At 32.0% G+C, this 27,751-nt stretch overlaps 2 protein-coding genes and 1 pseudogene across 3 annotated transcripts in view; 2 read left to right on the top strand and 1 right to left on the bottom strand.

The window, feature by feature from the left end:
- The window catches only part of LOC107481743 (mitochondrial arginine transporter BAC2), a 4,085-nt gene extending 795 nt beyond the window's left edge, over positions 1 to 3,290 (top strand). The window contains exons 2-8 of one of the 2 annotated variants that reach the window (XM_052259643.1): positions 138 to 203; positions 278 to 394; positions 478 to 553; positions 802 to 897; positions 1,237 to 1,753; positions 2,061 to 2,196; positions 2,769 to 3,290. In XM_052259643.1, coding sequence (XP_052115603.1) covers positions 278 to 394; positions 478 to 553; positions 802 to 897; positions 1,237 to 1,753; positions 2,061 to 2,196; positions 2,769 to 2,969 — 1,143 coding nt within the window. In that variant the 5' untranslated portion in view covers positions 138 to 203 and the 3' untranslated portion in view covers positions 2,970 to 3,290. Of the gene's footprint in view, positions 1 to 127; positions 204 to 277; positions 395 to 477; positions 554 to 801; positions 898 to 1,236; positions 1,754 to 2,060; positions 2,197 to 2,768 lie in introns of both variants that reach the window. The other variant, XM_052259642.1, reaches the window with a different exon arrangement.
- A 3,026-nt stretch (positions 3,291 to 6,316) lies between these two features.
- On the bottom strand, positions 6,317 to 7,745 carry LOC107481594 (NAC domain-containing protein 104). Its single transcript, XM_016101864.3, has 3 exons — positions 7,256 to 7,745; positions 6,879 to 7,156; positions 6,317 to 6,769 (listed from the first exon to the last, which is right to left on the bottom strand). The coding sequence occupies exons 1-3, from the start codon at positions 7,419 to 7,421 to the stop codon at positions 6,626 to 6,628; spliced, it is 588 nt and encodes a 195-aa protein (XP_015957350.1). The 5' UTR covers positions 7,422 to 7,745; the 3' UTR covers positions 6,317 to 6,625.
- An 11,270-nt stretch (positions 7,746 to 19,015) lies between these two features.
- Positions 19,016 to 20,295, top strand: LOC107481524 (glycine-rich RNA-binding protein GRP1A-like; annotated as a pseudogene).
- The last annotated feature ends 7,456 nt before the right edge of the window (positions 20,296 to 27,751 follow it).

Here is a 27,751-nt window from a genome sequence, read left to right as displayed (position 1 = left end):
GCCTCCATAGCTCTTTTAAGTCATTGCTTGGAGCAGCCCTCTGTCACTCTGTGACATCTAAATATCTTATGCATGTTTTCCTTTTGGAGTGAGTTATTTTTCTCATTTTGAACTTGGATTCATTTAGGACTTATCAGTCCATAAAACCGGAGTGAGAAAATCGGCCCGTTAAGAAAGCCCAAGAGAGTGGATCACCCACCAAGGTACCAACAATCATAAACCCTCGCTGATTCCTTTTGCCATTTTCTTTCTCACTTTTTTTCTCTTTGGTTTTCAGATGGATGACTTGTCCAAGAGCCAGATGTTTGTGATTCATGGTGTTGCTGCAGTTGGCTCTGTGGCTTTTGCTTCTGCTCTCACATATCCCCTCGACACCATGAAAGTCCTCACTCAGGTTCTTATCCTTTTGTTTATAATCCCCCATCCACTTTCATTTTTGAACTGCTTCAAACTGGCCTCTTTTCTTTTATATTCAAGGTTGCTTCTAGTTCCGGTAAACAATTGAATGCTGCCGAGCTCTTGCTTAGAATTCTCACTCTCTCTGGTCATTCAGGTAGGATATGCTGGATTTTTTATTTTAATGCTATGATGGGGTGTTCCATAAGTGAATCATAAGTTGATAGGAGAAGTAGTGGACCTTTTGCTGGAGCTAGATTGGGAATTGTGTAAGCTTAATAATAGACATCAGAATGCGAATGTTAAGTTCTCTATGGATGGATAATATGAGTGATATAACTGGTCAAGGCTCAAACTGAGCATACATCATAGCTCATATATCATGTTGTAATTGAGGCATTTCAGGTCTGTTTAGTGGTTATGGATCATTAGCATTTGGAAGGGTTCTTGGTCTTGGAGCTCGATTTGGGGTCTATGAAATCATCACTGCCTTTTATAAGGGTAATTCCTATATTTTTTCTGCAAATCAATTGTGTGGTAAATAGCATTTTATGATTCAGCTTTTTAGGAAATACTCACATAAGAAATTAGTACTGCTTTGTTCCAAATGACTCTATGTCCCTCTTCATATCAATCATTAAAGATTGAAATTTTGTATGCGTAGCGTTATGTTATTTCGAGAGACCCCTTGGTTAGTTGACCTCAAGGAAATTGACTTGGGTTTTGAAAATTTAACAGTACCTTTTGGAGTTTGATATTTGTGAATTATATTTATATTGTCATTATTGTGACACGTTTTTCTTGGAGAATGATTTTGGTGCTCAATTACATTTTTGGCAGATGGACTGGAAGATAATTATGTCTCTGCTTCTGATGCTCTTTTGGCTGGAATGGCAGCTGGTGCTGTAGAGGCTTTGATAAACTCTCCGTTTGAACTTATCAAGCTTCGTGAACAGGTTTCCTCAGCTTCATACATTCCGAACTCTACTTTTGCTTTGGAAAAGGGAGCCCAACCACCTTTAATTTCAAGATTACTGAGTGGCTGTTATCCTGACAAGAGATCCTTGAACCAATATATCGGTCTCATCTCTACCCTATCTACCAAAAATACTAATGTGACAAGTGCATTGCTGGAGTATCCTTGGATGATGACAGGATCTGGGAAGCCACCATCAGTTTGCAACGTCAGAAGGCCATCTGATATTATATCATTGGAAGGATGGGGCGCATTATGGAGAGGTCTTCGTTCGGGAATTGCTCGAGATTCTGTGTTTGGTGGTGTATTTTTCTCAGGCTGGCAGTTTCTGCATCAAGCAATGCTTGATTGGAAGGCTGTAGGGATGGATCCTCCTCCCAGGTTTATCTCTTGATCGTCAATAAAAGGATTATTTTTAACACCTATTTTTTTTCTTGGTATTTTTTGTACTGCTAAGGTGATAGTTATGTTTGGTTTTATGAAAAATATCAGCTTTGTGAAAAATATTGATTTTGGAATTTACAACCTGCAGCTGATGGTATTTAAGTTATTGTCTTGATTCCTACTTTTAATTACTTCTAAATAGGTTTAGTTGATTTCACATTTAGGTTCAATGCATCTTTTTTATTTTTGACTCCCAATTTAGTCTAGTTGCCCTTTTTGTTCAAATGTGCTTCTCTTGACTCAGGTCAGATGAAGAAGTTGGTCCATTGTCTCCTTTATTTGTTAGTATTGCTGCTGGATTGTCAGCTTCAGTTGCTGCTGCGGCTTCTCATGCCTTTGATACTACAAGAACTAGATCACAGTGCACTGTGCTACCAAAGGTATGTTTTGCTTGTTATAGAAAATGTTTAAAATCTTGTGAATTATGAACTTCGTCTTTTGTTTACTCTTTAATAACATGTTGATGCATTAGCAGAAATCAGAACAAGCCATAAGTTGTTTGATTCTTTTCTGCATAGTGACTTTGGCACTTTTAATACTAATGAAGATATAGCAACAGCCCAGGCACGGGAACCCACTACCTCCTAACCTTAGTACCAATGCTGACATGCCTCTCCCATTCCCTTAAGCACAACATAAATACTTGAAGTCTTGAACAATGTTCAAGTTCTGACTAGCTAAATTAAGCATGGCTCTGTACTCTTCTCTCTCTTCATGTTGTCATTAGTAACTCACTTGGATTGTTGTAATTTTTCATTCAGACTTGCAAAGGCAAGCTTGTCACTACCACTGGCTGCTTATTTAAATAATTAGTAGGATGAATTAGGACATTTGGTTCTTTATAATGCCATGCCTAACATGGAAAAATATCTAGTTAAGTAAAATAAAACCTCCGTTTAATGAGTTTCCAAATTCCAACCAATCTGACAGTAGTTCACTTGTCGTGTTCCAGTACGTTTCAATGGAGAGAAGGCTCCTGAAGTGGAAACAGCCAGGAAACAAGTTTGAAAGATATACCGGGATCCATCCTTCTGACAGGAATCTATTGTTCCGTGGTCTTCGGTGGCGGATGGCTCGCTCTGGGCTTGCATCATTCATGATTGTAGGAAGTTATTTCTTCGCTGTTGATCATCTTGCTTCTAATTTGACTTGAGTTCCTGTTAAAATGCCTAGTACTTTTTCTTTCTTCCTAAGAATAACATGATCTGTGCCGCTGTGTACTAGTAAAGGGAAATAGAAGCAGATATTTCTTCATAATTACCATAGTTGAATAGGATATTGAAATAGTGAAATGAATTATTTACTTTGATGATCAACAGATTGAAAGAAAGAGAAAAAGACTGCATGTTGTTTACTGCACATAAAACTGATTCTTGTGAGTTGAGGGATTTGCATGTGGAACATGTTTTCCTTTCCAGATTTTGTACCTTTTCAATGACCGATAATCAAATAAGATTAAATGTATATTTTCCCCTTGTATATGTGCTATTATACCCCGTAAATATAAATGTAGATTATCTTTCCTAATTTTCTTTTTCACTTAATTTTGCCTCATTTTAAATAACTGATAAAAATATTGACTTAATGCAATACATGTGTTGCACATTGTTACCATTTGTGTCATATTAGCATTTTGTGTTAATTAGATGGAGAAGCCAAATTGAAAAAATAAAAAAGAAATTAAATTGAAAATAAATACAATTAATGGACTAAAATTGCCTATTTGACAAAAATATAGGTTAAAGACATAACTTTATCTTATAATAAAATAACTAAACATAATTAGAATTAAAATATAATTTATTTTAAAATATTTTGATGTAGATAAATCAGTATTTATCAAGTGTTTTTAGTAGTTTAACTGATAACACTTGTGTACATGTATAATGCAAGGATCCCAAAACAATGGGGTGGTAAATACAAACTATGTATTTTCTTCCTGTCCCTTCTTATATTTAAGTCACTAAAACAGACCATTAGTGGACAAAGTCCTCTTCCTTTTAGCACACTCAAATCTCACTGAGCATTTTCACCTCTAAGCAGCACCTTTTTCCCTGTTGATGAATCCTTTTATGTGTGGTTGACTTGTTTTGAACTTTTATGTTGACCTTGGATGGTTGCATGGATGGAGTAGTATAAATTAACTTCACTCAAAAGCTACATAGGTATTGGCCTCATAATCATTCAAGCCAATTTCACTTTTTGTCATTATTTAAAGAAACCCATCATCATACCTAAAAAACAAGCAACCCAAAGAAGCCAGCATGGCTGATACTGAGATTGATAGGTACATGTCAAGCACTCATCTTCCCCTTTATGTCCCATACACACACATAAATTTTGTTGCAAACAACTAATGCTTTATGAATAAGATGGAAAACTTTTGGTCCATTATATATATTGTGTATGTTCTCAAGACTTTGAACAATCATTATGACTTCCATTTTGATTTTGGATTTTTCATCCGAATGGGGGGCTAGAATTCCTGTGTGGGATTAAAATGAAATCCATAAAGTATATAATTTTGAGTCCTAAGTAATGAGTTTTGGTGTTTTTGAAGTTGCCACCGAAAATCACACCTTTCTGTCAAGTCACATGTGGTATGTTAATAAGTAAGCACGAGTGAGATGATTAGGGGGCTCGGTGGTTACTAGCTTATTAAGCAATGAAATAGTTTTATTATTATATGAAGAATGGACTAATGAAGGGTAGCATGGCATGGGTATGGTTAGATAGGACAAAATCAATATATTTTTTGTGTTCACTTTTGAGTACTAAGTTGCAGCTTGCAGGTGTTGGATTCTATCCCAAGGTGTCAGAACTTGCATGTGACTTTTAAACAAATTAGGAACAAAAGTGAAAAGGCTATTCTGATTGAAATCTTGCTTTAGTATGACTTGGAAGACAAGGGTTATACTTGAATTGCAGCTTTTTTTAGTTATATTGTGACTCTCATTATCCCTAATTGTAAAAACCAAGTAAGAGTGGTGTGATCAATGATCTCTCGGTCAAATTTTCTAGGGAAATTAAACGACTTGTAGAGGAAGGCATTTCAATGCATTTGATCTCATAATTCATTCATATTGTTCCTTTACATGCAGGGCATGTCTTCTAGTTTAGGATGCTTTGGGTGGGAGTGATAGAAAAAGTTACTAGTTAATCTGAGGGAATTTGGACACTGAGAGTTAAATAATTTGCATCAGTTTGTGGATCATGTATTTTTTATCATCTATAGTATAAAGAAAAATACATGGTAAATTCTATTAAAAGAGGTAAGGATTTTTCAGTGAGACTGTTTTTCTTAGAATTTATATTCGATCAATCACACTGTTGGGATTGTAATTATTAGTTGATAGTCTGTACTTGATAGTGCTTATTTATATTAATAATTAATCAGGCCATTGACAATTATAGAAAAACAGAATTGACCTCTCTTTTTAAACAGTTAAAAAAAAAACATAGAATATTAGAAAATGCTAACTTGACAAGGATTATGACTTCACTGAGTAATGCAAGTAATAAAAGCTTATGACTATTCAAGCTATTAGTATATGTTAGTGGTGTGAGATTCCCATAATTTGTGAGAGATTATAACTTCTGTGATTATATATATAACCAAGTTCAAATTTTATAGAGAGTAGTTTAATTAGTTTGTTCTCTGAGCATGAGACTTTCAAATTTTATAGCAACATGTGATAGAAGTTTATTATGTGATTTGGTTTTGTTGGTGAAACATTTTTAGGGTCATGCTAAATATTAAGTGTTAGCATATCATTAATTAACCATATTTCATTTGACATATAGTGTGATCGACTCTACACATCAAACTACAACCCTCTTTATCTATCTTGGCTATAAAGATCGAATCTCATGAGTAAGGTGAGCATAATGGACTGGTATGGCACTCTTATTGTGATGATCATAATATATGCATATTATTATTATTATTATTATTATTAAATATAGTGCTAGTGTTGGTGCTTGAAAGCATGCGAATGCTTGCATCACACATGACTTGATGCTTCCCTAAGCAGGAATCCAAGTATGCAATAACAAAAAAAAAAAAAACAAAAAATAAATGAAATGTCCTTAGCATTGCGACACAAGACAACTAGCTACCAAATACCATCAATGTTATTGTGATCTATATGCTATGTTCACTTGCAACCTTCCATTACAGTGCTGAATGGGCTCCACAACCTTCCTCTCTGTTTCAACTTGTATTCTATGAATTCAAATCTTAATTCACTCAACAATCCTTGCACGTGAGAATTTCAATTGGATTTGGTTTGGATTTCATCATGTTACACTACATTGAACCAGGAAATTCCTATTCCTAGTAGAATTTTGCATTGAAATGAGACGTCCCTCTTGCTTTTGCATATCTTATATGGAATTTTAATTACAGATCAAATAATTACTGCTGATATTAGTGGTTGACAATGGACACTTTTTGATTACTCGGCATGTAATTAACCACGTGTCAGCATCAAAATAAAGTAAGTAAGCAAGTAAGTTTCAATGGTATATTTGAAAGCATAACGTCACAATGCATATTGCTTGGCCATAAATTTCACCTAGCTAGTGCCCCAACTTCAAAGGTTGCTATAGAAAATCTTCTAGCTCTGGCAACTTAATTAAAACACTTTTTGATTGCAATTTCTGCAGCTACACTGCTAAAGCTAAATAAAAAAAAAAAACAAACTTAACTACATTAAGTACTAACAAATTTGCATTAAACAGCTATTTAGCCTTAATTAATCATCCCCATTTGGGATAATAATGCTGCTAACAAAAGTTTTGCATCATCTAATTTGGCAAGCTTACTTCATCAAGATCATCCAATGACAAGAAAACTTCATCCAAACAAGAGAGTTCTGTTCCATCACCATCACCATCATCATCATTTTCATCACTTTCATGAACTCTACATACCACCCATTTACTATGATCCTGAATACACCAAAACCAGGAAGGAAAAAAAATCAATAATAATAATAATCTAAGTGGCATACATTATTGAACTTGAACTATGTTTTTGAGGTGAAATTGTGGTACTAACTGTTTTTGGTTGTGATTTTCTTTTGGTTGATGATCTGCTAGAGGATGCTGCAGAATCTGAAAGACGATACTCTTGCATGATCCAATTGGTTCTGTTACCATGAGGGGCTTCTCCAACATAGAACACATAAAATTTCTTGATACCAACTCTCCTGTTGCTTGAGTTTGAAACCACTGCCTCTTCAATTCCCATTGGATTCCAATAACCATTGGCAGTGACCCTATTTTGTGTCCTTCTGCTGTAGTAGTACCATTGGTTCCCCTCTGCCAAAGCTCTACCTGCACATACACACACAGACACACACATGATTGTATTCATCAACTTCAATTCTCTTGCAATGTGCATGCAAGTATTGGAACATAGAGAAAGAATGATACCATCAAGTTCCCATGGATCAAAAGGGTAGAGATCAAGATCAGGAATGACATCAGGGTGGCAAGGTAGAAGTGCTGCTTTTCTCTGAAGGAAATGGACTACAAGCTCTTCATCAGTGGGATAAAATCGAAACCCCGGTGGAAGATTGACATTATTGCTATCCCCCATTGAAGCAAAAAAACCAAACCAGCTGCTGCTATTACAAAAAGGGTATGTGAGAAAACGGAGAATGAAGGTGTTGGTGTTGGTGGTCCAAGGTATGTGTGTTATTTATAGTGCAAAGAAAGGAGGGAGAGAGAAAAGAGAGAGAGAGAAATGACGTGAAACTGAAGCTGGAGTCTTATTTATCATGTACAAATACAGCACTGATATAAATTTTCAATATTTCATCAAATCAAAAAATATTTTTGGATAAAGTTTGAGGCACTTTAAGCACTGAACACCAAGCATACAAGGCGGCGGAAGTGTAACAGAATCTTACTGGAGGATTGGCCTCTAAATGTTTAATCATAATGTGTATGTAGCAGAAGAAATCTTTTGATAGCTTTATTGATTCGTTTATTATAGAAACAGATACAATATAGCTTTTTAGAGAAAAAAAATGTGAGAAATTTTGTTTATAAGTATGGTGTAAAAAACTAGATTCAAAAGACAAAAATGTTTGATATATAATAACATAAATGTATGTACTGCTATAGTGTGGGTCATGATGACACTTCATGCTGATATCATCAACCTGTGATATCCACGTGGCAAGCATGAGTATAATTTTTGGGTTCCTTGGAGCAGTTGAATTGGGGTGACCAACCTCATGGAGTGAAGTAGTAGTGTAGACCTACCTACATATGCTTCATAATGGTTAGCAATTATCATAGGTTTGTATTTTAAATACAAGAACCTTTTTTCTTGTTTGCTTCCCTTACCCTTACCCATATGCTTTTTGCCTTGCTTTCTAATCAATGAAATTAATGGCAGGATCAGATCAGAGTGGGAACTTGAACATACATTCCACATGAAAACAAAGCACTCAAAACATTTCCTTGCAAAGGAGAGTTTAACTGATTTTCTTGTTTCCTTGGTGGAGCCAAACAAGCCCCACATTATTTCATACAATTAATCAATTATTAAATCTTGCAGAAGACATAAACATCTTATATAAAAAAGAATAACTACACACTAGGAATCTACTACTTTGCTTATAACTTTTCTAACCATAAATGGTATTTTGCAGCTCAATTATCATTGATTTTTTCTTCTGGCTTTGACATCAGCAATTATATTATTATATCTTAGTATTTTTATTTGTATAATATTTGGGAACGGATCAAATTACATATATTGTCATGTACTTTTAATTGTGTATGTTTGTTCCACAAGGCCCAGTGAGCAAGTTTCCTAAACTATGACTATGAGCATGGTTCTTGATCACCATAGTTACCTTGATTCTTTAACATAAGTCACAAGTTGCAATAAAATCCATGGTGTACAATTTTGTTGCCATGATGTCAAGTAATTATACAATTGAAGATGACTGAGACCTCCAAAAGAATCCCAATTATGTATAATTAATGAAGGTCAATTAGGCAGAGTGTGGAAAGAAATCAAGAATACTAAAAGAGAATTATGATATGGCACAAATATTTGAGTAGGCAAGTTTGGCTGATGTTTATGGTAATTGAGTGGTGGGTCAGAGAGTTAGGCATGTTTATCTCTCACACGTTCTTATTCCTTTATCCTTCTTTTCCTTTTGTTGGCCGACATAAAAAAATTATATATATGTAATTTCATTTTTATGGTTAAAAAAGAATGTTACTATGACTAGTAGCTGTTACACACAGTAATTGTATAGTTGTGAATGAAGCTCTATCTCCTTTTTAGACAGCATTATTTGATTAGGTAATGGGGTTTCAAAAATCTGAAAGCTTATGTTTTGTTGTAATGAAACAGCCACTTATGATCCAATATATAGTACTATGTTAATTACTTAATTCATTGAATGTATGATATATGAGCATATTGCGTTTGTTTATGAGAACAGGATAAGATAAATTATTCTGTTTGGTTGATATATAAGATGAAACATAGACACAAAGAAATAAACATTAAAGACATAGACATAAAATATTTGTGTCTATGTATTGTGTTTGGTAAAAATAATAAACAAAACACACAAATATTTAAAAAAGATTGAATTACCCTTTATTAAAAAAAATTGGAAAGATAGAAGAACAAATTTTAAAAATAAAAAATTAAATAAAAGTAAAAGAGTAAAAAAATTAGTATCTCATAAGTTGTGTTTCAGTGTCTCACCAAATTGAAAGTACACAAATTTAATATTCTTCTGTGTCCTTTGAAAATTTGTGTCTAACCAAATCAAACAGCAAACATGTGTCACCGTATTCGTATATTATATTTGGTAATAAAATAAAACAAATTATAAAAATATAATTTATTTTCATTTTTTTTTCATTCAAAAAATTTGAGAAAAAATACAATTTTGTATTTTTATATTCATGTTTCAGTACTATTCTGTAAACAAACACAGTCATATGTATTAGTACTTTTGCACATACAATGGTTCTTAGGATTTGAATCTGAAAGAAGAAAAGAATAAGAAAAAGGGTATAGTGTGCATTTGATTCATGGATCACCAATGTTGGAATCTGACTGCTATATTTGTGGACAAAAGAAGCAACTGAAAGTAGCGTAATTTAAAATAGCAGTTAGGCCATCCATATCACTCATCCTTCATGTCTTAAGGATAAGACTATATATTACTCTCTACTCTTGCTACTAATGTATTTGTTATTAACAAAACATGCTCATATAGTCAAGAAAATAACATTACCATGTTTCTTGGAGAGAAAAAAATAGTGAAATGCATGTCTCTCTATACCTCCTCCGGCAAGGTTGGTGTCATTTCAGTATTAGATTAATCCAAGTCATATTTTTCTTTTCTCAAGAAGAAACTAACCTTGTTACTAAGAATTCGATTAATCCAACCAGAAATATTAAAAGGCTACCATAATTTATTAATTTTAGTCAGTAATTAGTTAATAATATTTAAAGTTGTAAGCTAAAAGTATGTTATTGAATTGCTAAACTAAAGAAATTAGATTGATAACTAAAAGTGTTGTAAAAAATTAATAAATTTTACTAACCCTTAAGCTTTTTTTTAATCCAACTTGTATATTTTAAAAATGTTTAGATATTTTAAGCTGAATTTCTTCCATATTATTTATTAAAGATTCAAATTCAGTACTTATTAAAAAATAAATATACTTATTAGTCACTTCGAATACCTAGTACTCTATAAATTTTGTTTTAGAGGAGTGTTATATATTTGTATATTATTTTTTTTCATTTTTACTGTTTTTAAATTAATATATTTGGATATACTTTTTGTATTATTGTATCTATTTATAATAATATAAACAAAAATTTGTGTGAGATAATAGAAAATTAACTTAAAATAATAAAGAATTATTTTATTTTATATTCATTAATTACTACTTATTATGTTATTTTGTATTATTATTTAATTACTGTTTGAATAATTAAATAATATTAGATATAATAAGCATATAATTACAAATATTATATATATAAAATTATAGATGTCAAATTAAATAATATAATTTTAATTTTTTTTGTATAACCGCAATCTAAGAATGAGTTTTGTTAGGGAATAAAAGTTGGATTAAACAACTTTAAATTAATAGTTTTACTACACATATAAGCATTTTTGACATACAAATTAATTCTAACTTAACAAAATTTACTTACATAATTTGTGCGTAAAATCACACTGTTCTTTTTTCAATGTTTGTATTAGGGGTGTACAGACCCGGCCTGGCTCGAAGGTCCGGTCCGGTCCCGAACACTTTAGAGGCTAATTTGGTGTGATTTTATCGGGTTTAGGGTCGGGTAAGGGTCTCAAAAATAGATCCGGTCATTATTTCGGGTCGGGTCTGGCCCATAGCTCAGGTCACCCGAAGTCGGCCCGGTGGCCCGGTCATCATACACAATTAATATTTTGTGTTATTAGTGATGAATCATGACTATTCTTATGTGAAATTTAAGTATTGTAAACCTTAATATTTTGTGTTATTAGTCATTATAAGACTATAAGTTAATGTTTTATGTTTAGAATGCATAAGACTTTAGACTAATGCATAATATTGTGTTATTTGTATTGATTTAAATATTTGGTATTATTAGACGATATTAGTATTGATTATGGTTTTGCTTTAGTATTGATTGTGGTTATGCTTTAATTTTAAAGAATGGTTGGTTCTTGTTATATTTTTCTAAGTGAATTTTATCATGTTAAATAATGGTTGGAGTCTTGGAATTTTGGATATTTTTACATGTTAGCTTACAAGAAGGTATCAACGTAATGTAATGTTAACGGCCCGGTTTCACCCGGTTTTCACCCGGTATAATTGTGGCGCGAAAGTGTATTGGTTTCATTGGGTCTAGGGTCGGGTTCGGGTTTAATAAATAGATCCGGTGTATATTTCGGGTCGGGTCTGGGTCCGGGTCCCATCAAACCCGGCTTCACCCAGCCCATGTGCACCCCTAGTTTGTATCACGCGTTCCTCTTCCTTCTCATTCTCTTCTTTCTTTTTTTCCTTCTTCTTTACGTTTCTCCTCCTTTTTGTTCGCGTATTTCATTCTCATCATCGTTCTTTTTATTATTGTTGTTGTTGTTGCATTTTTTCCTTCTCCTCTTTCTATTAATTTTGTAACATTATGTATTTTTTTTTTGTTTGATTTTTTCCTCCCAAGAAAAATTATAAGAATCTGAAATAAAAAAATGAAGAAGAAGTAGCTGCAAAAGATGAGGAGGAGGAAGAGGAAGAGTTTTGAATTATGCAAAACTTATTAAAATAAAAATATACTAAAATATTTTTAAAATATACCGCAAGTATTCCAAAATATACCGAAACGAGAATGGAACAGATTTATCACAATAACAATTCAAATTCAGAACTCCTACATGAAAATTTTGCTACAAATAATACACAAAAATATTTTCTTTAATGTATCTTTTTTCTTTTTTTATTTTATTTTATTTTTTAGTTGAATGAATGTGGGTCATCCTCTTCCAAGTAATTTTGCAGTATTATGTGTTTCTTCTTCTTCTTTGTTTGATTTTTTTGTTTTTATTCTTATTAAAAGAGTAAAACAAAAAGAAACTTGAGAAGATAAAACAAGAAGAAAAAGATGAATAAGAAAAAAAATGATGAAATCCAGCACTGAAATCAATTTTGAACAGTTTTCTCGTTGTTGGAGATAATGAATGATTCAAGTACAAATTGTCGATTGAACCAGAGTGAAGTGGATTATTGTTTTGAATCCAATCAAGTGGTTGAGGTGTGGTTCGATTCCAGTTAATATTTTCGTTAGTAGTTTATGATTCTGTTGGTGAATAATATTGTTTTTGTTTGTGAAAATGGTTGTTCATCGTTGATTATTTGAATTGAATGTAATGTAGGAGTTCTACATTAAAGAAAATATTTTTGTGTATTTACAGCAAATTTCGATGTAAAACTAAGATATTTATATATGTCGTTTAAGAATTTTCGGTGTATGTGTACTAATAAGTTCTGCATAATTTAAAATTCTTCTTCTCTCTCTTTCTCATCTTCTGCTGCTTCTTTTTTTTCATCATCATCATCATCATCATCTTCATCTTTTTTTTTCTTATTCATCTTATCCTTCTTGTTTTACCATCTCAAATTTCTTCTTGTTTTACTCTTTTAACATGTATAAAAACAAAAAAAATCAAACAAAGAAAAAGAAGAAACACGCACATAATGCTGCAAACTTATTTGGAAGAGGATGAACTTACGTTCATTCAATTAAAAGAAAGAAAGAAATAAGAAAAAAAAGAAGAAAAAAATGCAGCATTAGAGGAAATATTTTTGTGTATTTGTAGTCAATTTCAGTGTAAAACTAAGATATTTATGTGTATTGTTTAAGAATTTTTGGTAGATTTGTATTGATAAATTCTGCATAATTTAAAACTCTTCTTCTTCTTTTTTCTCATCTTCTGCTGTTTCTTCTTCTGTAATCCATTTTTCCCTTTTTTTCTTATTTCTTTCTTTCTTTTAGTTGAATGAATGTAAGTTTATCCTCTTCCAAGTAATTTTATAGTATTATATATATTTTTCTTCTTCTTTATTTGATTTTTTTATTTTTATTCTTGAGAGAATAAAACAAGAAGAAACTTGAGAAAGTAAAATAAAAAAATAAAAAAGAAAAAAATGATGATGATACTGAAAAAGAAGAAGAAGCAGAAGATGAGGAAGAGGAAGAAAAAGAGTTTTGAATTATGCAGAACTTATCAAAATAAAAATACACCGAAATATTTTCAAAATACACTGCAAATTTTCCAAAAAACATAGAAACGAGAATGGAACAAATTCATCACAATAACAACTCAGATTCAGAATTCTTACATCGAAATTTTGCTACAAATGCACAAAAATATTTTCTTTAATTTTGAATCAGACAACGTCATCAATATGACAAAAATTATACGTTAACGATAACGACAATATGTATAAGAAGACGAAAAATGACTATAACAATGATGATCATGATGATGAAGATGATGGAGGAGAAGGAAGAAACAGAAAAAAGAGAAGAAATTTTAATGAAAAAAAGGGAGGAAGAGGAGGTGGTGTTGGTGACGACGATAACAAAAGAGGAAAATAACGAAGAAGAATGTGCGTGTGTGAATATAAATAACTCGTAAAGACTTGTATAAAAAAATAATGATTAAATTAATATGTTTGCTCTCCTATTAAATATACCTTAAAAATGCATTTATAAATATTAATTTTAAGAAATGACAATAATACAAATTAAAGGAGGAATAATAAAGAGACATAACCTAACAAATTAAAGCAAAAAAAATTGTAATTGTGAACATGGTAATAAGTGAAAAGTAATGTGAATGTTGACCGTATAATATTGTATCAAATATATATTAATTCCGTGATTAGGGTATTCATATGATCATATCACTCACCTACATCTATTGCTAGAATTTGGGTAGTGGATTTTGACCCTCATTGACTTTTTTGACTGGAAGAAATATTTTATCATGGATAACTACACATGTAAAAATTTCAAAAAGAAGCCAATGAGCCTGTCGGCTGTAATGTGTATTGCTTAATTTGGCCCCTCTTATATTTTTCAAAAATTATGGTGTGATGTTGATGTGAAAAGTTGACAAATACTATGGTATTTTATTAGCTTTAATTTCTCTCTCTCACTTGAATGCTTGTTTTGATATATTAGGTACCAAATCTATATTATTATACATACTACTTTATATCCCTAATAAACCTCTAACATCACAATATTTATATGTTCGTACCTTTAAATTATATGCTTGTATTGTAAGGTTAATGTTATTTAATTAATCTCTTCATTATTGCTTATCGACCTTTGATGCTTGCATTTAAATAAGACCTATTGAGTGTCTAAGTAGCAAGATGCTGTTTTGTTTTTGTGCCTACTATTATATTATCCCTTCCTACTTCAATTTCTTGTTACAATGGTTGCTTACTCTTTAATTTGTACCTCTCAGAGTTGAAACATGGTGATCAGTTACAATTCCAATTCAAATAATAGGCTAGTTATCTTCAAGTTTCGAAGGTGGCAATGGAAGAAAAGAAGTTGAAATGACATGAAATGCACGCTGTGTGTGTTTTGTTTCCTTGTGGTGTGGGCTATACTCACTAGTGATCAAAGAAATTTGGTGGAGATGCTACTACTTACTACTATTACTTTATTGCAACTTGCAACAATCATACAACGTTGGACGTAAAAGACAAATCAAGTTTTTTTTTTAAAGATTGTTGTTAACATATTCGATCTAATTAAAAAGGGGTAAGAGACTAAAATATCCTATGATTAGTTAAACGTTCTCCTTTGATATTGCCATTAAAAAATAAGTAACCTCTCTAAGAATATTTACAATAGATTCTTAAGCTAACACGAAACAACCAACCACCTCCTCATAACAATTACATTCACAATCTATACCTCTGCTGTGATTATCGAAATTGAATATATAATTATGCTCTCATTGCAATAAAGTAATAGTACAATCTAAAAATTTTACAAAATTTAATGCTTCTAACTAGAATTTGAAGCACCAAGACAAAACAATTATTTTTTGTTTTGAAGAAAGTGAGCTCAACATAATAGAGTAGAGCAAACATGAATAAGGTAACAATACAAAAACCAAAATAAAGATATATAATTATGGGGTAGAATCCGTTGTCATCTCCGACATTGCCATCAACAACTAAACGGATCAAAACAATTATTTCTTCCCCTTTGATGAGTTATTAATTTTTCTCGGAATTTCTTTGTTTAATCTCCAATGACTATTTCTTCCCCTTTATCTTGGTGCTTTTGCTTTTTTGGAGTATCCAAACCTTTTTTTTTTCTCTTCTCTTTTCTTTCTTTCTTTTTTATTACCATTCTTCCTTTTTATTACCATTCAAACTTTAACAACTAAAATTGAATCCAATGCAACAATAAACCAAAACAATATTTGTTTAAGAGAAAAAAATACAAATAAGTTCACTGACCACCATTCCTTCTAAAAATACCTAACACAAAGCTAAAAACTCATACTATAATCAAACTTCAACTATGCTATAATTGAACCAATTTCAATAATTGAGATTTAGTCAAATACTCAAGTTACAAACAAATTCAACAACCAAAATCTAATCAAATTCATAAAGTAAAAATTAGCTTTAACAACTTATTCTTCTTCTCACAAAACAATGCATCAGTTTTTAGGAAGAGAGTGAGCAAGAATTAAGAGCAAAACTAATAATAAAACAGTTAGAATATATTAGTATAAATTAGCATCTATTAGAGTTATTTTGTTGATTATTCACTCCAGCTCCTTATTTGCATAATGCCCAATATGCTGAATCAAAGAATGCCCTTTCATGATCTCTGAATATCAAAGGCTTCTTCTTTGGAACAAGCCCACATACTTCTTTCTTCCGGTGACTCAAATAGTCTTCTCTATTGCATTATACCATATATCCGTTTACTCACTTTTTTTTATTAAATAATTTTAATGAATACTAATTCATCTTAATATATTTTAATAAAAACAATTATAATCAAACACAAAGACATAAATGAAAGGTAAATTTAATATCATCTTTGTCAAACTAATTAAAAAATTCCAAAGCACTGACTCAAAAAATTTGTGGACCCGTTCCAAAAAGAAAAATTAAAACATCTAAAATAACTAGAAATGTCAAAAACAACTGGATGCAAAAATAGCAAAAATCAAATATGCAAAATTCGAACAAGAAGAAGGAATAGAAACTCACCTTGATGTAGAAACAAAAATGTCAAAAAAAAAGGCAAATGTAGTAAAATTATAGCTAAAATGAAGTATGTGGCTGAGTAAGAGTAAAAATATAAAATATAGAGACATAAAAGGCTAAAACGAAGCCTGTGACCTAAAATGTAGAAATCAAAATACACAAGAAGTAGAAACTTGCCTTGATACAAAGATGAAAATACAGAATCAAACAAGAAAAAAAGAGAAAAGAGCAGTCAAGTATGTGTTTTGTTTTCTAACGGACTTATTTTAAAAAGTCAAACATTAATAGTTCCACGATATTAGATTCACTAAATATTAGACTCATTAAGTAATTGTCTGTAGAACAATAATTCTATAAAGTAGTGAACTTACCATTTTGATATTTTCTAATGCAAGAATTAAAGACGACAATAAAAAAATATGAGTCTTTGTTATATGTTAATGAGTTATAAAATAATTATTTTTTAAATTGCTCATCAATATAATTAAATAATAATATTACATGATTAATAAATATTATTATAGTAGGTTATATTTGACAAATAATAATTTATATTTATATTTATAAAAATTTGTACACAAAAAAATATTTAAAAATAAATTAATATTTTTACTAACTCAATACGGACTAAAATTACTAAAAATTATTAACTTCAAAAAATTTCTATTAATCAAATTATAATGACCAGAACACCAACAATATTATTAACAACGCATACTCTATTTGTATCTTAGCATTATTTATTGGATCTATTATTTATTGTATCTAATATTATGTACTTATATTAAAAGAAAAAAGAGATAAGTCTTAAACTGGTCTCTGAAATTGTATTCGAGTGTCATAATAATTCTTGAACATAAAAATTATTCATATTTGTATATAAAATTGCACTCTGGGATTCAGATTCGTCCTTCCAACCCATTCCGTCCACCTGGCACTACCGGAAAGTTGATCTGGACTCTTTCGTAACACGCTGGCCAGGTAACAGCTAACTGACGTAAATTAGTAAATTTTTATGGTGTAATTTGGTCTCTAAATCAAAATTAAAAATTTTAATCTTCAAATTTAATCATTATTCTCTTCTCTACAATAATCACTCTTTTTTCTACAGACATAGATCTTCATATCCCAAATTCACAAGATTTTTCTTTTTGTTTATTTTTAGTTGAAGTATCTTATAATAATAACAACAACTAGAATCTTCTTAACAACTATTATTTGAACAAATTTAATCGCTTTTATCTTTTTTTTTCTGTAAGAAAGATGGTGAAATTATAACATAAAAAAAAGATGTGATATATATAATTAAAGAAATAAGTAAAGTTTAATTTCTAAAATTGTGAATGTTCATAAAAAATTGTTGACTTTTAAAAATAATTAAATTGATTCCTAAATTTATAAATTGTGAATCTCAACTCATCTCTAATGCTAATATAAAATATTAAAATGTCAGCATGACATTTGCAAATAAAAAGATGATATGATTAATATTTTAATATGATCAAATTAGTGTCTTAAATTAGTTAATTATATTTATTTTGTTTAATTAGTTTTTTATTAATTAGAGACTAAAATAATAAATTTTTGCTATTTTTTGTTTCTCTAATATTACCTTAATTAATTTGAAATACCTATTTAATTATAATAAAATCATAATAAATATTAAATTAGGTAAATTTTTGCTATTTTTTTGTTTCTCTAATATTACCTTTAATTAATTTGAAATACCTATTTAATTATAATAAAATTTTAGACACATCATTTTAATGGAAATGTCATACGATTTGAAATGCTATAATATAACACTTTATATTAATATTATGTGAATGACAGTTAAATTAGGATGATGCATGGTTATTTTGGAACAAGATTCGAAAAAAAATGTAATGTAGTATATAATAATAATTATGTAACTTTTTAATTCCGTAAATACAAGAGATAGATTTTTGTAAAATCATATAAAAATATAAAATTGAATTTTGTAAAACATTTTAATTAAACTAGAGTTAAATGAGTGCATAAAATGTTAAATATAAAGACATAGTATGTGACTTTTAATTAACAAAATATATGCGTACTTTCAATGAAGTTGTAATTTGTAATCTCTTTCACATCCATATGGAGAAGAGAAGAGAAGAAAAGAAAAGAGAGAGGTTACTACTATAGAGAAGCGAATGATGATTAAATTTGGGGTTTAAAATTTTTAATTTTGATTTAGGGACCAAATTGCACCAAAAAAGTTTATTAATCCACGTCAGCTAGCTGTTACCTGGCCAGCGTGTCACGGAGGAGTCCAGATCAGCTTTTCGATGGTGCCAGGTGGACGGAATGTGCCGGAAGGACGAATCTGAGTCTTGGTGTGCAACTTCAGAGACGAATATGGGTAACTATTAAGTTCAAAGACTACTATGAGACTCGAGTGCAACTTCAGTTACCACTTTGAGACTTATCTCAACAAAGAATTAGTTAAAGAAGGAGCTTTCTTCAATGAGAAAAGTATTTTCAAGATCTTTATGGTCCAAGATTCTCTATAAATCATGGCCATTGAATTTTTGAATCAATGACTTAGATTTAAAACTTTTATTAATAATATAATAATTATATATATGTTTAAATATTTTTACAAATACTTCTATTTTAAAATTATATTTTTGTCCTTTCTTTTCATCTTTTTTCCATCATCCCTCTTGCCGAAAGGAGGAGCACGACCGCACAAAGAGCCGCCGTCGTCGTCATCTTCTTGGACTGCCTTTGCGTACGCCGTCGTCGCTGTTGTTCATCCGCATCTTGCCGTCACTAAGCCGCCGTCGTCGTTATCTAGATATTTCAATGGATGCCGCAATGTTGAGTATCGGTGCTTGGTTGGTGGCTTGCATGGGCCACCGATAACGAAGCTCTAGAGAAAGCCTTTTCTGCCTACGGAGAAATCGTTGAATCGAAGGTCCGTTCATTGTAGGCATCATCGATCGGGATCTGAACACCGATTCGGATTTGGATTTGTTATCGCTATCCATCTGATCTGTGATATGTTTTCCGTTACTTGAGTTCTGTGTTACTTGTGTTACTCTTGTTACTGTTATGATTCTTATTAGGCCAATTCTATGGTGCCTATAAATTTTTGCTTAAACTTTGCCTAATTTATTTTTTGTAGTAAATTTTGATTTTTTAAAAATTATTTATTCTTATATCTTTTAAATTAAATAATAACTTTTAATCCTTTCTAATAAAAGGTACCACCTTTTAAACACCATAGTATTTACCTTCTTATTATCCGCCAATAGGTACGTTCTTTCTTCATCTTTGATTCAAAGACAAAGATCGATCGGTTTCTATTCGGTTCTCAAATCTGTTAATTATCTTTGTTCTTACTCAGATCTGATGTGAATTCTCGTGGTTGTTTTAAGGTTATTAATGATCGCGAAACTGGAAGATCCAGAGGTTTCAGATTTGTAACCTTTGCTTCAGAACAAGTCATGAGGGATGCGATTGATGGCATGAACGGCCCCAACTTTAACGGCTGTAACATCATTATTAATGAGGCTCAATCCCGTGAAGGTGGCAGAAGCGGCGGTAGTGGTGGATATGAAAGCGGGACCATCATAAAAGTGGATACAACAAAAATGATAGTGACGACGGTGATTACAGAAAAAAAAATGTAAAAAGAAGAAGAACAAGATAAAAAGAGAAAAAGAAGACGAGAATATTTATATAATTTACTATTTTATTTTATATATTTTTTTTAAAACCATCAAGAATCTAAATATATTTTTTTCATCCAAAACAAAGCCGTTAAAAAAATAGATATTGACACATTGTAGAAGGAAAAAGAATATTTGTACATCAATCATTGTCATGTTCATTAAATAAAATCTCAAATAAGAGGGTTTAGAGATACTTATGGTTATAGTAATTAGAACAAGAAAAGTACAATCTTCACCGACTTATTATTTTCTATTAATCTGATGTGGAAAAACGTCAAAGGTAGTTCAATTTCTTTTGGGACTTTAGACCAAAAAAAATCTTTTGGGACTTATGACTATACCCTTGTGAGATATTCAAATTAAAAAAGAAAGTTTACACTTTACACTATCAATTTATTTTTATGTCTTATTGTTGATATAGATGGTAAAAAAAATTCTTGAAAAGAAGTCATTAATTGATATTTTTTTTAAAAAAATTTAATATTTATAATTTTTGTATCTAAATTATTTAAAAATAGAGATAAAAAAGATAGGACCTATTTTTTATTTTTAAATTTTATATCTAAAATTTAGATACCATAAAATAGCTTTTTTTTTTGTCTTGAAACAAATTTGAACATATTTGTTTATTAAGAGCTTTGAGTCTTTCACCTTATAGATTTTGATAAAAAAAAAATTGTGACTGATTGTTTGGCAGGTAGATTAGTATTTATTTTCGTTACTGTTTTTGTAGAATTTTACCGTGCCGTGATACTTGTTCGAAATCTTCTTATTTAGATGAGGTATACGTCAGTGGTGAGAAAGCGAAGGAGTGAGTATTTGAATCTAACACTCAAGTAAGTAAATAAGTAATAAAAATTGCTGAAAAATGTCATAAATCAAATGCTTTTTCTACCATTTTTTTAGGTAGTATTTGGTAGAGAGACAGAGACGGAATGACTGAGACTGAGAGACAGAGAATAAGAGATAGGAATTGAAATAAATCTCAGTATTTTGTTTGGTGTAAAATGGAAAACAGGAATTGAAATAAGAATGAAACTCTAATTTAATTGACATAAAAGGTAAAATTGGAATTAATTAATTGAAATGAAAGTATTTTAGGTATAAAATGTCATTAAAGTTTCAGTCTTCATTTCTAAAAATTTCAGTCCCTTGCGTTCCTACTTTTTGGAAGTACTGAAATGCTGAAATTTTAGAGACAGAAACAGAAATTTTAGTACAAGTCTCTGAACTAATAAACATGATACTAAATCTCAGTCTTTCAATCTCTGTCTCAGTATCTCAAAACAAATGCTACCTTATATTTGAGAGATGAAGATAACCATTGTGTTTCTGAACAAACGGTGCTTGAAATAGGAATTAATTCTATATCCGGCGTTCTGATATTTTGGTCGAATATCAGTTATGATTAGTCCACCTTTAAAACTTTTTATATCGAATTATAACTCGTAATCAATGTATAATGTTCATATCAAGTACTGTCTTCACTTGTGCATAATTCTGTTATTTTGCGAAATGAAATTCCAGCTGAGAAAAAATGTTTTCTATTGGCAAATTATAGCATCACTCAAATTTTTTTCTTGGAAAAAAAAATCGATGTAATTTAGTATTAAAAATATGCATCCAAAGAGGTTTCCATTAACGTAAAATTATAAATTTATCGTATTTAGTTTAAAGTTAAATTAAATTTTATCAGCAGATGAAAACACAATGTGAATGTTAAACTTGGCAATGGCAGGCCGAAATATTTGAAAGAAGTTTATCCATTTTAAATGAATAATAATAAAAACGGCGTTATTCTTATTCAAAATTAAAACACAATTAAAGACTAAAGAGAGTGTGTACAAGTTGATCCAGGCGATAATGATAATAATTATGTTTAAGCTAATTAAGTTTCTTCATGAGTTTTCTACAATTAGCACAGCATATGATTCTCATTTCTTCAGCAATATTTTTTTTCTCTTTTCATTCTTTTTCAATAATTATCTTTTAAATCTTATCTTATCATAAAATAATCAATAAAATTATCAAATAATTTCTTAATAGATAAAACTTTTTTTTTCTACGGTTAATGTGCATAGAACTAAAATAAATTTATCTTGTATACTTGCAATAAAAGAATTGTTGCTATAATTGCGTTGAAAGAATTGTAATAACCTGTGAATAACGTTCCACGTGGGTTTCGGGATTGGGAAAAAAAATTTGAAGATTGAATTTGCTTTTACGATGTTAGAAACACAAAAAGTTTTCAAGTGGGTTTCCGAATGATGAATTAATAACTGGTATCTATGGATTGGAATCCTAATTGTATCCAAAAAGGTAAACATTGTTGCAATATATTCCTCTTTCACATTGAAGCCAGTGATTATGGTCTCTAATATAGTTAGTAACTCTATGATTCTATTAAGAATTCTATTAATTATGTTAATACACTACTTGTTTGACCGAATATAAAATATTTAGTTCAAAATTGGAGAGTAAAAAAAGAATTTTGATTGTTATGCCTTTGTAATCATGCAAATTATCAAGTTGATCATAGAATCTGAAGTAATAATTTGTTTTTAACAACTTGATTTGCTCATATTGCTCCTTCCAGTAAGCTGCTCTTATTCTTGATTAGTGGGAGTTTGCCTCCACTAATACCCTTTTTAATTAGTAACTGGTTATTGCTGTAAGATTTTGTTTAGGGATTTAAAATAAAATAAAAAATAAAAAGTTTTCTAAAATGTAAAAAGGTGGTATCAAAATAGCTGCCTTATATGACTAAAGACTAAGGTTGAAATTTGGTAGTTATTGGTCGGTAATGGAGAAACAGTTAATTGAAGTAATTGGTGTGAATAGCAACATGTGCAAGCCACTTGAGCATTGGTAATCATTGAATCTGAATGTGTCCACAACTTTCACATTAACATTAACGCCTTCACAAGTCACAACTTTACCATAATCTAATGGTAATTGATGTACTAAACAGTGCAACTGTTAACATATAATCCACGTGAGAGTGTGATAAATGATAAATGGAGTGAGAGTATGAGATTCTCATAAGAGCCTAGAGCATAGGTATGGTCCAAGAAAATGACTTATCTTCCTTCGAATCAAGCGAGATAACATAAGAGAAAAAAACACTACATTCAATTTAAAATTTTAAGGTAATAAATTAATGTATTTTTTATTTTATAAATTTTTCATTCTTCCTTACTTATTTTGATGTGGGACTAATTTTAACATTCCTCAGTAACATTAACAAAAAATACACAAAAATAAGAAATATGATTTATTGATAATTTGATCTCATTTTGGGCTGTGTCAAAGATTCTTGATTAAGGTTTTTGGGTCTATTTTTTTTTTGGTTCTACATGTTTTGTGTATATCTTCATAAACATAAATCCAATTTATATGCGAAAGAAATCAAATAAGAAAATATTTTCCCCCACCCTTATGGATATAAAACAGGATCATTTATCTCGCCAGGATAATGAGGGACAATTTTCTTCCTAGCAATTTTGTACTGCCTTTGTTTAGCACTCAATAGACATCTTGTAATCACAAGTTGCATCTATCTATTTATAATATATTCAATTATAGTTTAAATTAGTTTTTTAATATATTTTAAATTTTTTAACTTTCTCTTATTACATCAGATCAATTTAGGTGACTAATTGGCATAATTTATTTATTATTTATATAATTAAATTACTTTTTGAAATTTTTATTTTTAATTGAATTACTTTTAAATTATTTTGAAAAAAATGCAATTCAAAATAATAAAAAAGAGCCATTATCATTCTCATAATTATCAATTATAATATTAATTTTCAAAGATAATTAAAAATAATAACAAAATTGTCTATTATGTAATGAATGATTATAACCAATTACAAACAAATAATATAACATGTCACAAACAAATTATATAGGTTTTAAATATAATTAAAATCAACATAATTGTTTATTATGTATTATTATTATTATTATTATTATTAAGTGTATCAAGAGAAGAAATGAGAGAGGGAGAGAGAGGGAGAGGGAGAAGGGTGGGAAACACTGAGAGGGGTAGAAGTAGGTTTTTTCGTAGGGATCCTAGGATTTGGAATAGAGAAGAGTACTATCATCTGGAAACCGAATCGTTCACTATATTCGTTGATCATCTTCCGGAAGATATTTCCAAGAAGGAGTTGCATCATCTATTCAGTTGGACTGGGCGGATAAATGATATTTACCTGTCACGAAAACAAAAACATGGCACCCTGTACATTTTTGCGTTCATCCGATATACAACGAAGGGAGGAGCTACGAAGGCTATCGCGGAAATGAATGGGATGAGGTTACGAGGTAAGTCTATCACAGTAGGAGAAGCTAGATATCGACGCACAAAGGAAGTGAAAATTACGACGGGACATCAAGAGGATAACCACGCACAGAATTCAATCAAGGCTCAACCCTTACATGAAGTGAGACAAAAGGATGGGAGGAGCAATGTGAAGGAGTTGAAGAAGAAGGAAGCACCAGGGGAACCGCTCGGCAACAGGTGGACGAAGACGTTGGAAGTGCCAGTGGCAAAAGAAAACCTGGTTTGGCTACAGAGGAGTCTAGTAGGCGGAACGACAAAGACAATTGACTTTAACTCTTTGAAGGCCATGATCAGGAAGAATATACCCCAGGTGGTGGAAATCAGGGAACTAGGAGCACACAAAGCACTCCTGACGTTTGACAGTGTTCTTAGTGCTGAAGAGGCATACACATTCGAACTAAACAACCTCCTCAAGTTTTTTCATAGGGTATGGAGATGGGATGAGGAGGAGCGAAGCGATACTCGAAGGATATGGTTAGAGTGTTTCGGTATTCCCTTGCATACATGGTCACCAGATACATTCAAATTGATAGGAAGCCAATGGGGAGAAGTTGTTGGATGTGACCAAGCCACGGAATCTTGCCTCTCCTTCAGCGTGGCACGGATACAAATTGACACTTGTTGTATGGACAGAATCAATGAGTGGATCCACATCACAGTTGGGACTAGTGGGTTTGACGTCCTAGTTAAAGAGGTTGGTCACGAGAGCTTTGGAAGGGAGCTTCAGATTGAGGAAACAATTAAAACTTATTTTCCAGAAATATGCGAGTGCTCCGGTGCGCGCGGTGGTTTGGTTATCGGTGATCCGGCGGTTGAATTGATGATGGCGACTCCAAGGGAGGAAGTTTATGGAAAGGACAATTTGGTAATTCAAGAAGACATATTGAATGAATGGAATAATGGCAAATCAATTCATTTTCAAATTCAAAGAGTAACGGAAGGCATTGTTGCAGATGGAATCGCTAAATTAAAGGAATATACTGATTTGGTTAGTGATTCGGGTTCAGAACAAACGGTTAGTTGGGAATATGTTAATGGGTTGAAGGAAGGCTGTTTTTGTACAAAAAAGGGAGTCCAAGCATGGGATGATGGTTGGGCCAAAAACAAGAATAGATGTAGCAGATTGGAGGGATCAAATGTGGGCTACCCCACTGTAAGCCCAAATCAAACTGAACATGGCACATGCAGCCCATCTATTGCTCATAAGCGGACTGCTGGGGAGCATGATACAACTCAGGCGGGCCGAGTAGGGCTCCATCCGGGTCGACGGTATCCAGCAGGGAAGGAGAGCGCCGTGGCTGACGACCTGACGGTTTTGGAGGCGCTGAACGTTGTCCGGTCCGGAGCGGCAGTACCACGACGAGACAGAGACCGCCTAGACGATTACCGTGACTCCATCGGGAGAGTTGAGGGGGATGGTGTGCTCGGGATAGAGTGCGATGTGGGCATCCATGGTCCACCTAGAAGCCTGTCAAGACGTCCTGGGAGTCCGTGGCAGGAACTGAAGGGAGATGCTCCGTTCGGCGCAGGTGGGACTGGCAGAAACGCCAAGAAGGCTGGCTCGATGTTCGACGGGACTGATGCAATGGATGAAGAGAGAAGCCTGGCTCTTGCAATAGTGGATGAGGTCAGTAGTGCAACTGGAATCGTGGAAACAAACGAAGGACAACAAATATCCAAAATTGAAGAACAATTGGTTGAGAATAAGAAGGCGTGGGATCTAGCTGTTGAATCCAGAGCAGTACAGTACGACGAAGAAGACGACTTAATGAGGATATTATAAGAGCAAAATGAAGCGATAGCTGAGAAGAGGAGGCGAGCAAAACTGAAAGAGAAGGTGCGAAGAAGCAGACCGAAAAAGTTCAAACAGGTGTGTAACAATGTTTTAAAATGATTTTTAGCTCTTGGAATGTTAGGGGGTTGAGGGGGGTTGGAAAACTGAGTATGATAAAAGAGCTCAAAAAAAGCAAAAATTAAATATGTTAGGCTTGGTTGAAACAAAATTGCAAGTTGTAAATAAATTTGATGTTGTACGTATTTGGGGTAGTGATGCGGTAGGTTGGGAGTTTGTTGGATCGGTAGGCACGTCTGGGGGTCTGTTATTAATGTGGGATGAGTTGCTTTTTAGAATGAATAACTGCTATAAAAGGGATAGGTGGCTATGTGTTGAGGGAGTTCTATTGAAAAATGAATTCCACTGTGCTTTCTGTTTGGTTTATGGTCCTCATATGAGAATTGAAAAACTTGCTGTTTGGGAGGAACTGAGCTATATAGCAGGGTTATGTCAAGTCCCGATATGCTACACGGGTGACTTCAATGAGGTGGTACAAGTTGATGAAAGGAAAAATCAGGACAGGTTATCAACGTCTGCAGAAGAATTCAAGAGTTGGATCCAAGATATGCAGTTAGTGGACTTACCGCTGAATGATCGTAAGTTTACATGGTATAGAGGTGGGTCCTGTAGTCGTATTGACAGAGTCCTGTTGAGTGTAGAATGGACTGAGGAGTTTCCGGAGATTCGCTTAAAAGGTGGTCCGAGAGGCTTGTCAGATCATTGCCCAATAATAGTCGAAGTTACTAAGTATAGAGGTGGACCACGTCCGTTCCGGACATTAGACTCATGGTTCACACATGAAGGATTCCTAAGAATGGTCAGGGAGGAATGGCAGAATCTTGGAGAGGGACTGCTCACAGATAAATTGAAGGCTCTTACGGTGCCGTTGGGAAAATGGCATAAAGAGAAATTTGGTGACTTGGAAAAGAAAATTCAGCGTTTTGAGGAGGAGATCAAGAAGGTGGATGATCTGGTTGGAAATGGTGTCTATGATGGTACAATGGAGGCTAGAAGGAAGGCTCTAGTAAGCTGTTGCAAGCAGTGGTATGTGAGGAAAGAGGTACACTGGAAGCAGATGTCGCGTTCTAGGCATGCGAAGGACATGGATAAAAACACACGATACTTTCATAGCTTGGTGTCGGCAAGAAGAAGGAACAATAGGATTGATGCTTTGGTGATTAATGGAAGGTTAATAAGAAATCAAGCCAGGATCAAGATTGCCATCAGAG

This window comes from Arachis duranensis, chromosome 3, assembly GCF_000817695.3.
Source record: "Arachis duranensis cultivar V14167 chromosome 3, aradu.V14167.gnm2.J7QH, whole genome shotgun sequence".
Lineage (NCBI taxonomy): Eukaryota > Viridiplantae > Streptophyta > Magnoliopsida > Fabales > Fabaceae > Arachis > Arachis duranensis.
Note: the sequence above shows the minus strand (reverse complement) of the source record. Positions and strands in the feature narration are given on the sequence as shown.